This window comes from Semicossyphus pulcher, unplaced genomic scaffold (assembly GCF_022749685.1).
Source record: "Semicossyphus pulcher isolate SPU_LCO1_2020_fin unplaced genomic scaffold, fSemPul1.0.p SCAF_3, whole genome shotgun sequence".
In the NCBI taxonomy this organism is placed as follows: Eukaryota; Metazoa; Chordata; class Actinopteri; order Labriformes; family Labridae; genus Semicossyphus; species Semicossyphus pulcher.
Window position 1 is genome coordinate 13,480,332 of NW_027211704.1, and position 18,900 is coordinate 13,499,231.

Below are 18,900 nucleotides of genomic sequence, written 5' to 3' on the forward strand. Positions count from 1 at the left end.
TAACAAAAAGAGTCAACGATTTTATGTGGTGTAGGACTCTAAGTTCTTGAACAAGAATATTTCCCGTAAATAGCTGAAACGTTGTCTTCCATATTTGGGCTGTGACTCCTCACCTGAAAACTTTAATTTAGACCTAGTTATACTTTTGATGGTGAGCAAATAAAGGTAAGTGTCACTCTTATATCGTCTAGTTTAATTTTCCAAACCACTCTGAAAAACTGCTGCCCTAAAAGTAGCTTTTACAGGAGCCCAACTGCTCCTGTGAAAATCTACATTATGGACCTCAGTCGCCCTCTAGCGGCCGCGACAGAGATTCCTTGGCACAACAAACTTTTCAAAGAACCCCCAGAAACGAAAGTGAAATACTTTCTTTTATAGTGTAATAATATAATGATTTGTCGAGCCCGGTTTAGTTTCTGTTCCGGGTTTGACAGGTTCAGTCGATGTTTTTTTGTCCAGCTGATCAGTTTCTGGTCATCTCATATTAGAGTCAGTGAAAGGCAACTGCAACATGTCCGGACCCGGCGAAATCGATGAAGGATTCTACTCCAGACAGCTGTAAGTACTGACTTAACACACTAAGTTAAGATAGGTTTACCTGTGTATACTGCTGGCCCTTATATCTCCTTGTTGTTTTACGTACACAGGTATGTTCTGGGCCACGAGGCCATGCACCGGATGGGCACTGCCAACGTCCTAATTGCGGGCATGCGTGGTCTTGGGGTGGAAATAGCTAAAAATGTGATTCTGTCCGGGGTGAAGTCTGTCACCGTCCAGGATGAAGGTCAGACAACGTGGCTGGACCTTTCCTCCCAGGTACTAAACCTAGTTATAATATATAAAAAACAATTGTATGAATTAGGCTATTACATCTTTTGGCAGATATACATGTATCTTTTGTAAGTCACCGACTGGGGTTTAGTAAACGTCTTCATTTTAGAGTAACAAAACTTGTCAAACCTGCCAAGTGTAATCCTGCTAAAGTGAAACTCTTTAACCAGCCTATACATGCCAAGTTTTGGGTTAAATTACGACAACATGGTATTTCATTTTTAACTTTTAAAGTTACCTCAGCTGCTATAAGCAATAAAATATTTTTCCTAATGTATCACATTGCCCATCCTAGAAGTTTATAACTTTGGTTGGTAACTTTAAATAGCTTTTGCAAAGGAAGTCAGTTTACTTTCACTATTAAGCAGGGTTATGTCCCACCCAATCTTGGGAAGTGTTTCCTTTTATTCCCATAAATTGATTCTTAAGTAGCTGGTAAGTCTAACATGATCATTTGTTTAAAAAAAATCTTTCAGCAACTTGTAGTTTGACTTTAATGGTTTATTTTTTACCTCAGAAAACGGGGGTTTAAATCATCAACAGTTTTATGACCACTGAGATATCTCAAGTGTTTGCTGATAAAGACTGTGTGACACAGTTTTGTAATCCAGAACAAGCAAGTAGCTGGATCTAGAGTTGAGAATGTTTTCTAAGTCTAGAATTTACTTTTTCCCCTTCAGTTTTTCCTGAAGGAGTCCCATCTTGGTCAGAACCGCGCAACATGTTCTCTGCAACAGCTGTCTGCCTTAAACCCACATGTGCGTGTGTCGGCCCACACTGGACCGCTGGATGAGGTTTTGCTCGAGGGATTCCAGGTAGGCCTACATCGCTTGAGTATCTTATGGTTTAACTGCTGGACACAAGATATCTCCTACCTCCCTCTGGACAATGCTCTTAGTTTATGTTTCTACCAATAAAAGTTAGTAGTGTAAACAGGTTAAAAAGTTAACAAGTGATAAACAAGGAGCTCAGGTAAGTTCAGCACTTTATAATGCACCTGAGAGGCACTGGTGAGGGATTACATTTACACCTGACTTTAATGCAACTTTATATTCTCAACAACAACTGACCCACAACATAACATAACATTATTTGTTTGCACTTTGTTATTCTTACAATGATCATTATTTGATGTATTCTATAGTAACAGGACATTTTAACATCAGGCGGACACCAGATTTTCTGTTCAGCTGTTTGCACAGAAAACAAGGAAATACACAAACTTCTTCTTAAAGCAAAAATACTGGATAATAAACCACCGTACATAATCTTAGCCCAGGATCATAACAGATATTTTAAAACATCTACAACAGTATTTTTTCTCACCCAAATATACCCTATTTAATATATTTTCAAATAAATTATGACACATCCTTTTTTTCGAGTTCGTCAATATTTTCCAACATTCCTCTTTTCTTACTCTGTAACAATAATCATGTAGCTTGTAAAATAAACAAGGAACACATATCTGACCCCATTCATTCTGTTCACCAGCTATTATAACATGTAGCCACTGGGTGGCGCTGCAGCTCTCTAAACAAGACAACCTGCTGCATAAACTGCAGGAATGTATCCATGCACCTGCACAATGTGTGACGTTAAAATAAAACGCGTTAAAGATGAAATGTTCAATGAACGCCGTTGAATGAATGAAGTTTTATGAACTCAGCTTCACTACAAGTGAGCTGTATAATTATTTTTTTCAATTCTTGAATATCCTAAGAAAGTGTTGCATCTGTTAAACTGACACCCTGAGTCAAAGGTCAAAGTTTAACCAAGGGATTTTTAAAGGAACAAACAAGAAGCATGAGGACACGGTGAGCGCAACAATGAATTTAGAGACAGTGATTCATTAACTTAAAAAGTACTTGTGTAATTGACGACAAGTGGCCTTAAAAGTAGTTCCTCCTTCACTGGATGGATGTTAAAACTGCCCTCTAGTAATGAACTCTGCTCAAAGTTCACTCTACACAGTGAAGCTCAAACATCCAAGTGAAGAACAAGAAACAGTCTTTAATATGGAGAGGGACTGTCCTTTCTCAGGTGGTGGTCCTCACCGAGTCCTCGCTGGATGATCAGAAGCGTTTTGGTGAGCTTTGCCATTCACGTGAAATCAGGTTCATTGTAGCAGACACCAAAGGACTCTGTGGGTAAGTGGGCAAACTGTCACACATTGATTGAATATATCTAATAAGGCATGTGATGAAAGAGTGGCTAACACATGATTCTTTGCAGTCAGTTGTTCTGTGACTTTGGAGAGGAGTTTGAGGTCTTGGACCAGGATGGAGAGGTGCCTGTGTCAGCGATGATACAAAGTATCTCTAAGGTAATACATTTGATTTTTTATGTTACTGGCAGATTAAAAAACTTTTCTAAGACGTCCAGCTATCCTGTTTGAAAACCTGCTCATCCAACAGGCGATTTATCTGAAGTGAGCGTTGGACTCCAATATGGAGGAATATCCAATATGGAGGGTAGATAGGAAAACATACAAAATCTACTTTGCTTGCCTCTTGATCCTCTCACATTTAAATTTAAGTTATTCCAATCCAACAGTCGTTTACCGGTTTTGGAGACAAGCTTACTTGAACATATTGCTCGAATATTTCTTTCAAATTTGAAGCTGGCATAATGGCTTTATTTCAGGGGAATCCTGGAGTGGTTCTCTGCACAGATGACCGGAGGCATGGATTGTCAGACGGCTGCAAAGTTTCCTTCTCTGAAGTCAAAGGCATGACCGAGCTCAACAGCAAGAGCCCTGTGGAGATCAAAGTCCTAGGTTAGTATTACTTCAGTTTCTTTGGCACTCAACATTGTCAGCCTTTCCAAGCAGCATCCCAGGAGAATTCAAAAGTTCTGTTTATCGTATCACAATCTGTATTTGATTTGCCGTCTCTATCACCAGACAAGTACTCCTTCAGCATCAGTGACACTTCAGCCTTCTCTAAGTATGAACGGGGCGGAGTAGCGACTGAGGTCAAACAGCCCTGCATGCTGAATTTTGTAAGCATCAACATTTTGTTTTATTTTTCCTTTTCCTTTTGAAAAGTCCACCTTTGGTTATAATATAACTACGACTTAAATTGCAGAAACCACTGAGTGAGGCTCTGTCGGACTATCAGCTGCTGATAAGGAATGATCATGGAAAAATAGGGAGGCACGATACCCTGCACCTGGCGTTCCAAGCCCTGCATAGCTTTTTCAAGAAAGAACAGCGACTCCCTCGTCCTCGATCTGAGGTCAGTGAAGGTTATTGCAGCTAATTTTGAATTAATTATCATCAAAGCAGTTTACAGGACTTGATTCATCCCATGCAGTCGGATGCAGATGCCCTGCTGGCCACAGTCAGAGAGCTGAATACAGCTGCACAGCTGGAGCAGCTGGATGAAGCTGCTGTGAGGAAGCTGTCCTACACCGCTCAGGGCGACCTGGCTCCTGTCAATGCTTTCATTGGAGGCCTTGCCGCTCAAGAAGTTATTAAGGTGAGGTCAAAGGTCGAGCATAACACTGCTATTGTGACTGCACACTGTTTATATTAATTATGCATGTCTTAGCACTTGAATGTTGGTGTATAGAGCTGACTGTTCTGTGTTATATGTACTCGATTATGTTCCTGCAGGCATGTAGCAGGAAATTTAAGCCACTTCAACAGTTTCTATATTTTGATGCACTGGAGTGCCTCCCTGAAGAGGAGGACCAACTGGCTGAAAGCTCCTTTTCAGCAGTAAGTAAGCCTTTCCTCTATTTTCTTAAAGGAGTAATTCACCCCTGGAAAAAGCCACCGTCAGTCAAAGCTGGTGTTCTCTGTAATCGATAGAAGCAATAATATTTGAAATTGGCGCCATAGCTGTGGAGAAAGTTGTACAAACAGCTCGTGGTTTCCCCCATTTTACATTCCTACAACACCCAGCATGCATTGCGCCCCTCTCTCTGAAAGGAACGGCCCAGCGAGAGACGCTGGAGTGAAATACTACCGTTTTCCAGTCAAGGAAATTGATCGCTGCATGCAATGGCTCAGAGCAGTACAGAATCTGAAATAGGACGAGAATATACCGCTGGATCGTCTTTAAAATCTTCAGCTCTGCAGTCTACAAACCTGACGATTTTGAACGAGACATGACATCGGAGGCGGGCGTCCTAGATTGAGAAAAGTGGAGTTTAGCAAGCTCCCTGGCCTCCGCCAGATGACGTGTTTTACGTCGTCTGGCGGAGGTTTTCCAGGGCCCATTGGAGAAGCAGATCGCGTCCTCCAAAGGCACAGAGCCAAATTGCATTTTTTTCCCACCATAATGGCATTAGCTCCCCGTAATAGCATGGTAGGACTGAGGTTGAAAAAACGGCGAACTGGCCCTTGTAATAATTCTGAATCTGGAAAATTGAATCACAGTGGATGTAGATTTAACACTTGTGTTTCCCTCTCCGACAGAAAGGCTCCAGGTACGATGGACAGATCGCCGTGTTTGGCTCCGAGTTCCAGGAGAAGCTTGAGAGGCAGAAGTACTTCCTGGTGAGGGCTGGTTGGATGTTTGTCCAGCAGGGGGCACACACACACTCTGCACTGGAAAGCAGGAGCTCAGTCTGTGTTTTCCTTTGATCTTGTCTGGTGTTGATGATGGCACATGCAGGAAACGGCTGTGATTCAGGCGGCATTTCCTGCCGGCGTTGACCTCTTGGTGTGCAGGGGCCGTTCAACAGCGCCGAGCCCTTTCTCTGTTTCCTTTGAAAGTGTTATTTTAACTGTTGTTTACTGGCTGCTGGTGTGAGAGAGAGAGTGCTGGAATGTTTGCTCTCACCACTGTAAAGCTGCACACAAAGTATCAGGACGTGAAACAAGAAATTCTGCTGTATTGTAAAAGAAAACTGACTTTTTTTAACTGTAGCATGCAGCTTTTGTTTTCGCATTATCTAATAAACACTTGATGACTCTCTTGTTATTTTCAAAGGTTGGAGCTGGTGCTATCGGCTGTGAGCTTCTTAAAAACTTTGCCCTCATTGGGCTCGGTGCTGGAGAAGAAGGACAAGTCACCGTGACAGACATGGACTTCATTGAAAGATCTAACTTGAACCGACAGTTCCTGTTCAGGTCTCAGGATATCGGGGTGAGGAAACACACAGGGCTGTGAATCACCACCTCCTCTCTCACACACTACACAGCTCAATGGTTCTTGTTTACCCTGGTTAAGTGGAAAGGTCAGGGGGGCTCCACTAATGGGACATGCTGGGGTGAAGGTATTGTGACAGCCAGAGGTAGCTTGTGTCAGGTTACACATAGCTGCCATGTTTCATCATTGGTGGCTGTTCTGCAGTTTACTGTAGGAGAGTACCAGAGGGCTGATTTCCTACCAGCGTCTAAACAACTTATGCAACATAATTGACTGTGGTTTGTTGACAAGAAATCTTAAACTGCTCTAAATGTTTGGAGAGAAGTGTGCTTACTGGACTGTTACTGAACAGTCAGAATACAGAGTCTTTAAGGTATAGTAAACATACAGTGGGAATTATTAGAGAGCTGGCTGTCTTCTTTTCCCTCCTGATTTTAATGATTTCCTGAAACATTTTCATAAAAAAATCCGATAACAAATCCGAGCATTGATTGTTTATTGCCGCCTGTTCACTCAGCCGTTTTGCTTACGTGTTCGTAAAACAGAAACCGAAATCAGAAGTTGCAGCCAAAGCGGTGCGAGAGATGAACCCACAGATGAAAATCGCCGCTCACCAGAATCGTCTGGACAAGGAAAGTGAAGGAGTGTACGATTACAACTTCTTCGTGGGTCTGGATGGAGTGGCTGCAGCTCTTGATAATGTAGAAGCCAGTGAGGGCACTTATTCTATCTTCATACCATTTATTATATTAAGCTCTTTTTTACCACAGAGATTAAACCAGAGCATTAAAAGTACATTTTTGAAGCCCTAAACCCTCTTTTTTACTGCCCAGGGGTCTATCTCGATGGACGCTGCGTTCAGCACCGTAAACCGCTGCTGGAGGGAGGAACGGAGGGAACCCTGGGTCACACTCTGGTGGTGGTGCCTCACCTGACACCGCCTTATGGGCCAGACGAGTCAAAATCTGATACCATCCCACTGTGCACTCTGAAGAACTTTCCTCATCGCATTGAGCACACCCTGCAGGTACAGTATGCTTCTAGTTTAGTCCAATTTGGCTTCATGTTTGAGCGAAACAAATGAAGTGACCTAATTCTTCCTCAAAATCTACACTGAATGGGTTGACAGAGTTCTTCTGTATTTTTGTGTTGCATTGGACTGCTTATGTTCAAAAGTGTTTCCACCTCATTAACCTATAAACAGAGATGAAACATTACAAACATCATATCATATCACATTTTATATATTTTGTTATCTAATTTTGTACTTTTTTATATATATATCTATATCGATAGATATATATATTTTGATCTTTATTTTTTACCCTCTGTGTGCTGATTCTTTCTTATTGTATTGTACTGTATAAGCTGCTGGAGACTGAATTTCCCAGAGGGAGTCATCCCAAAGGGATCAATAAAGTTGAGTCTAAGTCTAAGTCTAAGTCATGCTGGTACAGAAAAGGGCAGGGCTGTGCACAGACAGTTTTGGGGGCAAGGCCTCACGCAACCTGCCACCACCCATAATCACACATTATGTTGATAACATGGGCACTTTTGTTACATTTGTGCGTATGGTTTATGGTTTAAAGATGCACTGTATTTATTGACTGATGGATAATACACTTTTAAACATCAAGTTAAAAAAAAAAAAACTTGCTATAAAGACAGGGGGTGACTAAAACTATCAAAACCATTCAAAATGTTACTACCTGCTTCAGAAATGAATTGCATATTTGTTAGCCGCACTGCGTGACGGAGAAAACGTTGTTGTAATGAAAATTAGACTAGCTTGATTGCTAGCAAGTACAGACTGCAGAGGCTAATGAGGAAATTACAGCCAAGTCCTTCTGAGCTACTTAAAAATGGATAACATAAAAAGTAAGTGTTGTTTTGGTTGATTTCCTAATTAAAACAGTGCCTACCTGAGTGATGTCATTCACTGTAACCGAACTGGAGTGACAAGTCGAGATGCGTTGAAAAGTTAATTGACTGATTGAGACAAAATACTATGCAACGGGCTGGGGTGGAGAGTGCTGAGTAGCTCCTTAATTGATGAGGCATATTTTTCGTGGATACTACTTCACATTTCGTCTTTAGAATTTAAAAAAAAAGGGGACTTTTTGAGTCTGGGGGTACAAGGGCAGGCTATCTGTGCAGGTGCTTGGAAAAGGGACAGCTAGCACAGCACTGTAAGGTGCTCTGAGCTACATGCTAAACTCGGCAAGATAACCGCGTTAGTTCAATACGTTAGCGTGCTAACATTTGCTGTAAGCTAGCTAAAACAAAGTAATGGACAAATCAAAAATTCGACTCCATGTTAGAGCTTAATGAAACGTTAAGGGCTTACCAAAGTTTTCACGAAGCGGACATACATTTACGTACCAAAAAATGTGCAATTCATGATTCCATTTATTGTTATGTACTCTTAAATTCTCTTCTGATGCCCTACTCCACTGGTACTGATTGTATTATCTATATAGAGTTGCATTTTAAGTGGTTTTCTTTGCATTAAATCTCCGTTCTAATCCTTTTAGTGGGCCAGAGACCAGTTTGAAGGACTGTTTAAGCAAACACCTGAAAATGTGAATCTCTTCCTGAGGTAAGAACAAGCGTTGCCTCCAACAAACATGATAAATTACATTCACCAGTTTGCTGCGAGTCTGCCGGCACTTAATGACCAGTATTTGCTCATTTTTACAGAGCTCCTCTGCTCTCTCACAAAGCATTCCAGCAAACCTACAAAAGTTAATGAAGTGGCTCGGGCTCATTATTTAGTTTTATAAACAGGAAAACATGTGGTTGGCTTTAAGCAGTAAACCTTTGTAAAAAAAAATACATAAACAGTCTCTCCTTTGCCAGGCTGAGCTCTGCAGTGATTCACAGCAGCTTTATTGTCTCCAAATAAAAGATAAAGTGACTCCACTAATTACAGGATTTCTGGTTTAGTAACATCATCTGGATGGGACAAGAGATCAAATTAATGCAGCACTTTGTTAAAGGATTTGTCAGTAAATGTACTAGTAATATTTACAGATTTGAGTTTGTTTTATAAAACACGCCTGAAAGAAGCGCCGCGAGACTGAAACACACTGAGCTTACCACAAAGCTTTGACCGTATTATAATGTAACAGTGTGTCAGTGACAGATTTGAGCCCCCAGGCCTGAACTTAGTCTGAGCTTTGAGCCCCGGAGCCCTCCTAATCCCGCCATGTTTTCAGATGTGTCACCGTTTGTTGTGGTGGGATTCGATATAATCCTCCTGTATTTTAAAGTGCGTGCTCACTTTCTTGTGTCTTTTAGGGCAAAAATCCTTAAAGTTTCTCACATCACACTTTGCTGGAATGTTTAGAAATAAAATTCAGCATCTCTCTGTAACCTTTCTGGACATTTTCATGAGGCGGGTCTGCTACGTGTCATCGTGCAGGAGATTTTAAGCCCTGGTTAATGAAGCTATGGAAAAAAACAGTCACATTCTGTTGTTTAAAGCGAACACACCTACAGCTCCATGCACAATTATGACTCAAAATGTTCCTGTTTAGACATGTTTAGGCGAAACTACATGCAGAGGACTTGGATCACATTTGTTTCCATGGTGCAATTCTGTGTAACGGTGAGCTGGCACTTAATAATGGTGCAAGAACTGTCCAGGCGTTTGGTATAAAGTTGCACTGACCAGCACAAGCTTACAAAACACTTCCTACTTCTCCTCAGTCAGCTGCAAGGCGTCAAAGGAATTCCCCCTGAGTAACTAAGAAGACTACACCCTAATTTACTAAGAGCCTCTCTGTGATTAATATTACCATGAGATTTGACCTTTTTTACACGTTCCAGGGCAAATACTTCTCCCACACAAAGTGTTTTATTTTGAAACTTAAACACATATTATTACATTCAGATAATACTCGTCCTCTCTTGTCTTTTTCTACATCTAGTGATTATCGTCTGGTGTAAAATGTGTATAATTTCTGCACTGTTTCTTGCAGTGAAGCCGGGTTTGTAGAGCGGACTCTCGGCCACGGAGACGCTGAGGCCCTGGAGGTTCTTGGGGGTGTGTGGAGCAGCCTCGAGGACATGACAGCTGGAGGACAACGTCCAACGTGCTTTGAAGACTGTGTGAGCTGGGCACGCTGCAAATGGGAGACTCTGTTTAACAACGACATCCGCCAGCTTCTGCACTGTTTCCCTTGTGATCAGGTAAAATCACACCAGTGAAAAAAAACACAACTCTCTCTAAACATGTAATATATGTTTATGGACACAGAGGGGCGCTGTTGTGTATGTAAGGCCCTTGTGTGCCAATCAATAAACCACTGTAATGTGGCATTAGCACCAAGGGAATGCTGGGTGTTTTACTTTATAGAGTAATGCATCATATCTCCCGTGGGTTTAGCGACCGCTTTGTTTGAAATCTGACCCACTGATAAGTATCTGTGAGCGGCTCTGAGAGTTTGTAATCTGGTGAAGCATGCAGACAGAATGATGTCACGTGTTGCTGTCACACCTGGGGGGGGCACGGATCAGTATCAACCCAAACAGACCCTCACTAACCCCAGTCCCAGTCCAGCAACTGGCTGTTTTTAACTCGTTATAAGTCTGTCCAGGGTTACAGAAACTCCCCCGATCGAGGATGATTTCCTTCCATTTATGTCTGCTTATATATCTATAGAAGGGCACCAACTTCCCTGTATATAACTTTTGATAAATCATTATGAAATATAAATAATGAGTCAGTCTCATTTGACACAGTTGCCTTAATAACCTGTCCTAAAAGTTGCATAACATGTTTGTTTAGCCTCATATGTTACAGAGAAACTCTGCGGCAGTTATAACTCTTTACTTCTCTTTTTCCTCCCACAGTTCTCTTTGTCCTAGTGACCTATACAAGTATCATGTTTGTCATTGCCCACTTGGAAAGTCACTCTCGACCACAAACTTTCTGAGGAACTTTGATAAGGCAGCTTGCGTCAGTTAACGGTCACAACCGAGCTGAAATGCGGGTACAGGAGCATGACAGAGGAGCAGCTCCTCTGCTGGGTGTGATCTGCAGCGGAAAGAGTGTGGTTCTGCGTCTGTGTTATGGAACAATGGCTGGATCTGAACCAAAGCCGTTATGGTAGCATCTTTAGTTGACGAGAAAGAAAGCTATACTTAGAGATATGGAAATAAAAATGTGTATTTGATCTTCAGACTGGCTGTAACATTTTAAACCTGTGGTCCATAAGAACACCACAAGCCTAACTGAGCCTAATTAATGCCCCACTCCTGCCATTAATCCGTTTGAATCCTGAATAGGAAAGGAGAATGTCACTGATGCCTTTTGGCTGCTTTAGAAAGTCACCCCTGCAGTGAAAAGTGGCACCAGCAGTGGGAGACTCTCTCTTTGCCAGCATATGGACCATTTGGCCACATCAAAGGTCTCAGCCCCTTTGTTCCTCTATCAGACATACAAATTGTGTTGTCAGCACACCGCTGATAACAATATCAGTGTGGCTGTTCCTGGGAAGGTTGGAGTCCTCCTGCTGTGTCAGAAAGTGTTTTGTCGATCAGAAACTGATCTTATGTGTTCACGATTACTCTAAAACATAAAGCTTCCCTCTGCTTCTCTTAAGATGACTGCTTCTGGGCTACCATTCTGGTCTGGATCCAAGAGATGCCCTCACCCGCTGACCTTTGACCCCGACAATGTGAGTAGCGTCTGGTCCCCTGCCTGATTCAATAGTAATCCTAACATGCACCCTAAAACAGTAGGCAGGAAAAATGCGACAGTATAGGACGATGACCCTCACATTCCTGCTTTATCTAGTCTGTATACTGGATTCTTATCTGAGCTGTGAATGCCCCTTAATCTGGAGATAGACAATGAAAGGCAGATAATAATCAAAGCTTCACACACGTTTACATTCTCAGTAATCAAGCTCATATATACACATTCTCATATTGAGTCGCAAAAGATGGAAAACACAATGAAATGAGGCTGAAATACTGTAAATAAGAAGGCTGTAATAGTGCACTGAAAGTAGGCCTCTCTTCCCCATTAACTTAACCTCACCTTTTTCTGCAGTCTCTTTACCTTTAAATCTTCTTGTTTTATCTCCAGCAACCTGACTGTACAAATTCTTTGTTCTTTTCTGCATTAAATTTTGTCATCTTATCTTCTCAAAGCTCCCATCTTTGACAGAAAAGCTACACTTGCTAATGTAAGGGTCAGAGCTAATCTGCACGTATCTAGGGAGGTCATTTTGGTTTTAATTACAAACCTTAAATTGACATCTTTGTTTTTCTTGGTTGTGCTATCTATATTTTCTATCTATATTTTTACAATGTATGTATGTGTAAATGTGTGCCTGTGTGTGTTTTGAGAGAGATCACAATGGACAGCCTTCACTAAGGACGGATTGAGGACACATTTATCCACATATGTCTGCCACTGTGTACGCACACGTGTCCTGGGCCACATTAAGCACTGCCCACTCTCCCCGTATCGATGGCAACGATTATCATCATTCAACATTTCTCTTTCTTTTATGTTTTTTCTCATGTCACTCCAAGCATGTGTAAACGTAGTTTATACATTAGAGCGCAGTGTGCACAGAAATATACACAGATGGTGTCTGTGTTTTTTCAGTGAGGAGACTACGGGACGATCCCAAACCGACGAGAGGGAGAGGAAGTGATTGTGAAACCGTTACAGCTATCTGCTCTCCTCAGGGAATCATTCGGCCTTAATGCACTTACTTTAATTTTTTTCTGACAATGTTACAATGTACCTATTCAGCTTTAAACAAAGGCAGGTCTTCTTTAATGACTCTTTGAATTACACAACCTTAAATTTACATAAACACATTCATTTTCTGTCTTTGATTTGTTAAAACAAAGCCATATATATAAGAAACGCCTGGCGATCGAGACGATAGACTTTTTGTTCACATTTGAAACATGATAATAAGGTTACAATATAATTAATAGTTTATATTTTCATTCTGTGTTTTAGACCACTCATATGGAGTATGTGGTGGCAGCAGCTAACCTGTACGGACAGATCCAGGGGATCAAAGGAACAACAGACTCAGCTTCTATCAGGAAAATCTTAGACAATGTCTCTGTACCATCTTTCACTCCCAAGTCCTCTGTGAAGATTCATCTCACTGACAAGGAGCTGGAGGAGGAGAGAAAGAAGGACAGCGATGATGCTGGTGAGTTATTTTTACCACTGTCTTAATACCTCGCATTCTGCCTCTGTGTCCTCTCTTTACTCTCTCTGTGTCTTTGCGCCAGACAAAGCCCGACTTGAGGAGCTGACAGGAAAGTTGGCCTCCTTGGCTCCGAGATGCTCAGCCATGCAGATGTTCCCCATGGACTTTGAGAAGGTAGGGAATGCATGCAGTGACACCTCTGAAGAAGCCACAGACAGACTGGCGGCTGAGCGTTAGCAGGGAGCTTCCCTCACATCTATAGGTGCTTTCAGCAAACGTCCTAATCTTTGGGTTCCCAGTGACCCAGATCCGTGCTATTCATGGAACAGAGCTCGCTTGCATCCTGTGTTCCCTGCTGTAAAACCTTGGGACTAAAATGTGTATTTTAGAGGTTTAAATCCAAGCAAAAGGAGCACATTTAGTCAGCCAGCTCATGTGGAACAGTTTTTTTTCCCCTGTGTGGGTCTTTGTGAGAACTGCATTAGCACATTTTGGTGAAAGGTAGTAAAATCCACAAATGGGGACGGACACATACTGTCCACAACTGTCTTACTGCCTCTTTGAAGTGCCACACTAAGCCCTGAAGGTGTATTCACCTCTATACAACATCCATTTTACACCTCGCTTCTGCCACAGGCTCTCCTTCACACATCCTCTCAACAAATAATCATTCTCTGTGTGCACATTAAACCAGGTTTAGCACTTGCTTGGTATCTTGAAGTGTCTGTGTCGAGGTGTGGATGAGACGAGCGTAAAAGTCCATCTTTTTTATCCAGAAGAGTACACGCGACATTCTTCTGCTGCCACGATACAAAATATTTCTCCTGACCAGTGTTTCAGCAGAGTTAGTCTCACCTTCAACATGACTGGTTTATTGGCATTAAAGCCACCATCAGTGTAAAAGGCCCTAACACTCTAGACTATAAGAAAGTCAAAGGTTACTCCAGTGGTCCATTTCCTTGTGTTGAGAAATGCTTCCTTGTATCTGCTTTCATGAAAACCTTTATTTAACACAGATGGCCATTCTGAGACTTCAGGGCAATCACTTGTTCAACAACTGTCACCACATACATTATTTAAAGAGATATTTTTATGGTATTTTTCAGTACAAATACAAGCAATATATAAAACAGATTACATACCAAACCAACCAATCCAAGATGCTGCATTTCCACTTTCATATGGGCAGCAATTTGTGCCATCCACATTTTAACAGATTTAACATCCATCCATCCTTTATCTGTACTGCCTGTCCTGTTCAGGGTGGCTGGAGCCTATCCCAGCTGTCATTGGATGAGAGGTAGAGTACACCCTGGAGTGATCGCTAGTCAATCACAGGGCTGATACATAAGCCCTTTTTGCACTGCCAGTTCGAGGCGGTATTATTACGCCTCTGTTACGTCCCGTCTTCTATGTAAAACGCACGTTGGCCGAATGCTTATGAGTCGGCATCGGAGGTAGTAACAGAGGCGCTGTGTGTGTATTTGAAGCACGTGCTTTTCATTTACACCTCGCACACGTTTTGCTTCCGGAATGACTGAACACTGTTTAAAAACACACTGGGGCGGCTTTACGCCGGCGTTGTTTGGTCCAACGTAAAATGGCAAAGGCTGCATGGCAACGGAGCTTCGTTATGGCGCTGAGGCTGAACCACTGTGTAAAAAGGGCTACAGAAACAGACAACTCATGCACACATTCACACCAACGGGCAATTTAGAGTCACAAATGAATCTAACGAGCATGTCTTTGGACTGTGGGAGGAAGCCGGAGTACTGTGAGGGAAACCACACATGCACGGGGAGAACATGCAATATATGTTTGAAGTTCTACATGATTAACACTAGTTCTATGCAATGTTGGGAAATGTGTCCTCTGCATCGGACTTATCCAATTTACCTGTTGACCTTTTGACCCTCCATTGAGATCTGGGGGTTTCCTGGGAAACCATTTGTGTAGTGAGTGTGGAGATGAATTCAAACCTCATCAGAACCTCTAACATTGAGGTGCTTACAAAGAGCAGCAGCTAAAAGGTGTATCATGGCGATAGATTGTTGACTTCAGGCACGTGGTACTCTAGGCTCAACAAAGAGCTACAAGCAGGCCAGGCAGGGTGAGGTTGCTGTAGCTGCAGAGGTGAGCATCAGAGGAATTCAGAGCCTGAATGAGGTTCTGGTGAAGCATTCAGTGACTCAGGAGAAGCAGTAATGAAGGCGTATGAGGTAAGTCAGGAACATATCGGATGACAGCTCGAACAAGAATGAGATCCCCAAACTACCGTGCTCCCCTTTCTCTTTCTCTCCATCCCTACGTGCCCAGGTCATCCTGCAGGTAGATGGAATGTGTGTAGGAGGGTTTTAGGTGCATCGGGTTGCCAGTCAGGAGCTTCATCACAACCCCTGAAGCCATCCCTGAGTGACAGTCGCCTGCCTAGCCTTTTGTAGAGCCGCCGCATCAGAGGCATGACCTCACTGGTCGTGTCGATCACAGCAGAAATCTGATTTCAACCACATTCTGAGGGGGTGACCGAGCCATGCACAACAAAGCCTTCAAAGCTCAAAGCAGGCACACTTGGCATGGACAGAGATGCGCACATTTTGCTCTTATGTATCAAGGTTTAGCGTGTTATATAAGTGACATATTCTGTGTTTGATTCCTTCTGTTACAGGATGACGACAGTAACTTCCACATAGACTACATCGTTGCTGCTTCCAACCTCAGAGCGGAGACCTACGACATCCCTGCAGCTGATCGGCACGAGGTCAGCATCTTATTTTAATGTTTATCATCCAATAAATCTCTGCAGAAGGTAAAAAATATATATATAGAAGAAAATTAATGGGATGACGCTGAAGTGAGAGAGGGTAAAGATTAGAAGATACCGCAGACCGCTCCCCCTCCCTTGGGGTCATGTTTTTAGTTGCTGCTGCACACACCTGCCCTACAGCCACAGAAGCAGCCTCCTCGCCTATTGTTCCCAAGGCACGACTAATCACAGCACTTTACCTGTCGCCTGGGAGGTGACACCTGAGCCCAGACGCTGCTGCAGACACACACACACACACACACATACACACACACACACACACACACACAGCCAAGACAGATGGACGAAGGGGGGGTGGGTGCTGCTGAGTGAGGGGAGACAAAAGAGGGTTACCCTTGTTTAATCAGACAGAGATTTCCACATGCTGCATCGTGTTTGGGAGAAACCTTTTTCTCACCATTTAGTTAACATCAAGGTTTTTCATAGACTTGTTTAAATTATACAGAATAGTGAATATAAATTGACATGTGATTGTCATTATCAGAAAAATAGTCACATTAGATTTAAGACAAAAGTCAAATATGTTGTGCAACGAAAATGCAGGACTAATACCTATAAGAGTATTTTTACAATATATGACTTTTTTATACTCAGTACATGATCCAAACAGTCCTTACATGGCTGACTGTAGGGGAGCTGAAGTTACAAAATGCTTAAGTTAAGTAAAAATGCTTCACAATTGTGTTTCAGGACAGAACATTTGAATCAGAATTTTATTTTTGCACAATTTACGATACACAAAAAGACAAAGACAACGTGTAACAATATACAGCGCAGGGAGAGACAAAAGACCCTGAATAATGTTAGACATTTAACAAAGAAAGAACACAAAATGAACACAAGGAAAATTATATAACAACATAAAAGTGATGGCAAACCAATAACAAAATTAATACAGTATTTTGACAACAATAATTAAAGTAAAATAATGTGTGTAATGTGTATTTGAGAATACTTGAGTTAAATAAATAAAACATGAATACATGGACAACAATTCATTGAAAGAGTAGTTAGAAAACAGCAGTCTTTTGTAACATTTCACAGAGTATAAAGTCCATAGATCCATAATTTAATACCTCGAAATCGTACTGAAAGAAATCTCTGCCAGTGAGAAAGTTAGGAAGGTGAAGATCTGAACATGGTCGAGCTGGATAAGAAGGGACCTGAGAATCAGCTTCAAAGTAAGACTTAAAATAGTCAGGGATATTCTGTTTACTTGAATGTATCGTGTAAGTAAAAACACATTTGTAAAATATTGATGTCATAGTTAGTCAGAATCTCGAGTTCTGAAATAGTGGAGCAGATGAGATGTATGACTTGGATCGAGTTGCAATCCTTAAACGTTTCTGGAGGGCCAAAACTTTGTGGAGAGTGATAGAAGTATTCCCCCAGACTATCTTACAATATGAAAGATGAGGATAAATAACTGGTGAAGAGTCTTATTAGATTCCTACGCTGGTCTAAATTACCTGCTGTGCATTTAAAACATGAACCTTGTGAACTCTCCTCTGTCTCCTCCACAGAGTAAGCGCATCGCAGGAAGGATCATCCCGGCCATAGCCACCACCACAGCCGCAGTGGCGGGCCTGATGTGCCTGGAGCTGTACAAACTGGTGCAGGGTCACCAGAAGATCGACTCTTACCGCAGTGCTTATTTCACCCTGGCTGTGCAGTACTTTGTGATTTCCAAGCCGAGCCGAGCCCCGCACTTTGAAGTGAGTAACACCTCTGTGCAGCTACACACACGAGACAGTAAGTCACATATAAGACCTGAGTTTGGCTCTTGTGCAGCCTGACAGACTCTTACTGTATATACATTTATTATTATAGCCTGTCTACTTTAGGGGGTAAATCCGTATGCTCCTTTGTAAATTTACATCCTTCCTCTCTGGCTGGAGAGCATTAATTCATGAATGAGCGCTCTCAGGGTTAGAGACCATAGCTGACTGTCAGTCTCGTGCATGTAAGCCCAGTCTTTAGCTGCAGCTCAGAGTAATCCTCGGGGCACATGGGTGCAGGTAAAGCACAAACACACCCACGTCTGCTTCTGTGTTTGCACAAATCAAGTCAATTCAAAGCAACTGTAATTTTAAAGAAGAAGGACAGGAGCTTATTCTCCTAAGACAGACTCCATTTACGATCACATCCCGCCAAACGTTTGAGGTTAAACCAGGTTTGAGAGGTCAGACTGGGTTCTTTCTTACAGCCAAGCTTTAAAACACAAACATAAAAAAGCTCCCTTTTCTGCTGCCTCCTTAAAGGCCCCGACTTACTGCTCGGTATCTCACCTCTGGAGGGAATTAGACATCGGAGCTACCCTCTCCTGCTTTCTCCCTCAGAGCATTGAACCCCTGACAGACAGGGGTCACAGGGGGTCAGCGAGTGGGGTAACTGTGTCCTGCGGGACGTGAGGGTGCTCTGACAGGCGGCTCTGAGACAGTGTAGCTCTGGTTTCAGCTTTGGTTGCAGGCAAAAATGCTACAGCTGCATTAAAGGCTGCTGTGATGACAGAGGCAGCTGTAGCTTTCTGTGCAGGTCTGGAGTGCCGTGCATGCCCTCGTCCTTGCATACAAAGACGCCGGTGTTCTCACAGTTGTCGCCAGTAAATTTGGATAGAAAGTATGTGCAAACACTTTCACTGCACAGTTTTTGTTGTTGTCTGAAATGTTCTGGCCGAGGGCAGCATGGAGTTCCTGACATCATCCCAGCCAGAGGGTATATTCAAGTGTTGAAACATTTTAGTCTGAGGAAAGGGCAGACATTTTCCAGACGCAGCTTTTCAGCAGGGCTTATGGTGTTGCAGCATCAGCTCTTTTCAGCAGAGGAGCCCGAGCAGAGCCGTCACACTACAGAGGCTCGGCTGAGGTTCAGGGTCACAGTTTTGAGCCTTAGGAAGAAACTCCTGGAAAGTAGAATATTGGTACGCACTAGTAAACGAGGAACACATGTG

The 18,900-nt window shown here is 42.5% G+C and overlaps 1 protein-coding gene across 1 annotated transcript in view; it reads left to right on the forward strand.

The window, feature by feature from the left end:
• Window positions 1-435: 435 nt before the first annotated feature.
• Window positions 436-18,900, forward strand: part of uba7 (ubiquitin-like modifier activating enzyme 7) — a 39,494-nt gene continuing 21,029 nt past the window's right edge. The window contains exons 1-21 of the mRNA XM_069677971.1: window positions 436-558; window positions 648-816; window positions 1,512-1,646; window positions 2,875-2,981; window positions 3,067-3,157; window positions 3,478-3,610; window positions 3,737-3,834; window positions 3,921-4,070; window positions 4,149-4,313; window positions 4,451-4,555; window positions 5,258-5,338; window positions 5,775-5,930; window positions 6,479-6,644; window positions 6,767-6,960; window positions 8,468-8,532; window positions 9,917-10,127; window positions 11,543-11,617; window positions 12,925-13,126; window positions 13,209-13,300; window positions 15,792-15,884; window positions 17,474-17,665. Coding sequence (XP_069534072.1) covers window positions 512-558; window positions 648-816; window positions 1,512-1,646; window positions 2,875-2,981; window positions 3,067-3,157; window positions 3,478-3,610; window positions 3,737-3,834; window positions 3,921-4,070; window positions 4,149-4,313; window positions 4,451-4,555; window positions 5,258-5,338; window positions 5,775-5,930; window positions 6,479-6,644; window positions 6,767-6,960; window positions 8,468-8,532; window positions 9,917-10,127; window positions 11,543-11,617; window positions 12,925-13,126; window positions 13,209-13,300; window positions 15,792-15,884; window positions 17,474-17,665 — 2,727 coding nt within the window. The 5' untranslated portion in view covers window positions 436-511. The remainder of the gene's footprint in view (window positions 559-647; window positions 817-1,511; window positions 1,647-2,874; window positions 2,982-3,066; window positions 3,158-3,477; window positions 3,611-3,736; window positions 3,835-3,920; window positions 4,071-4,148; window positions 4,314-4,450; window positions 4,556-5,257; window positions 5,339-5,774; window positions 5,931-6,478; window positions 6,645-6,766; window positions 6,961-8,467; window positions 8,533-9,916; window positions 10,128-11,542; window positions 11,618-12,924; window positions 13,127-13,208; window positions 13,301-15,791; window positions 15,885-17,473; window positions 17,666-18,900) is intronic.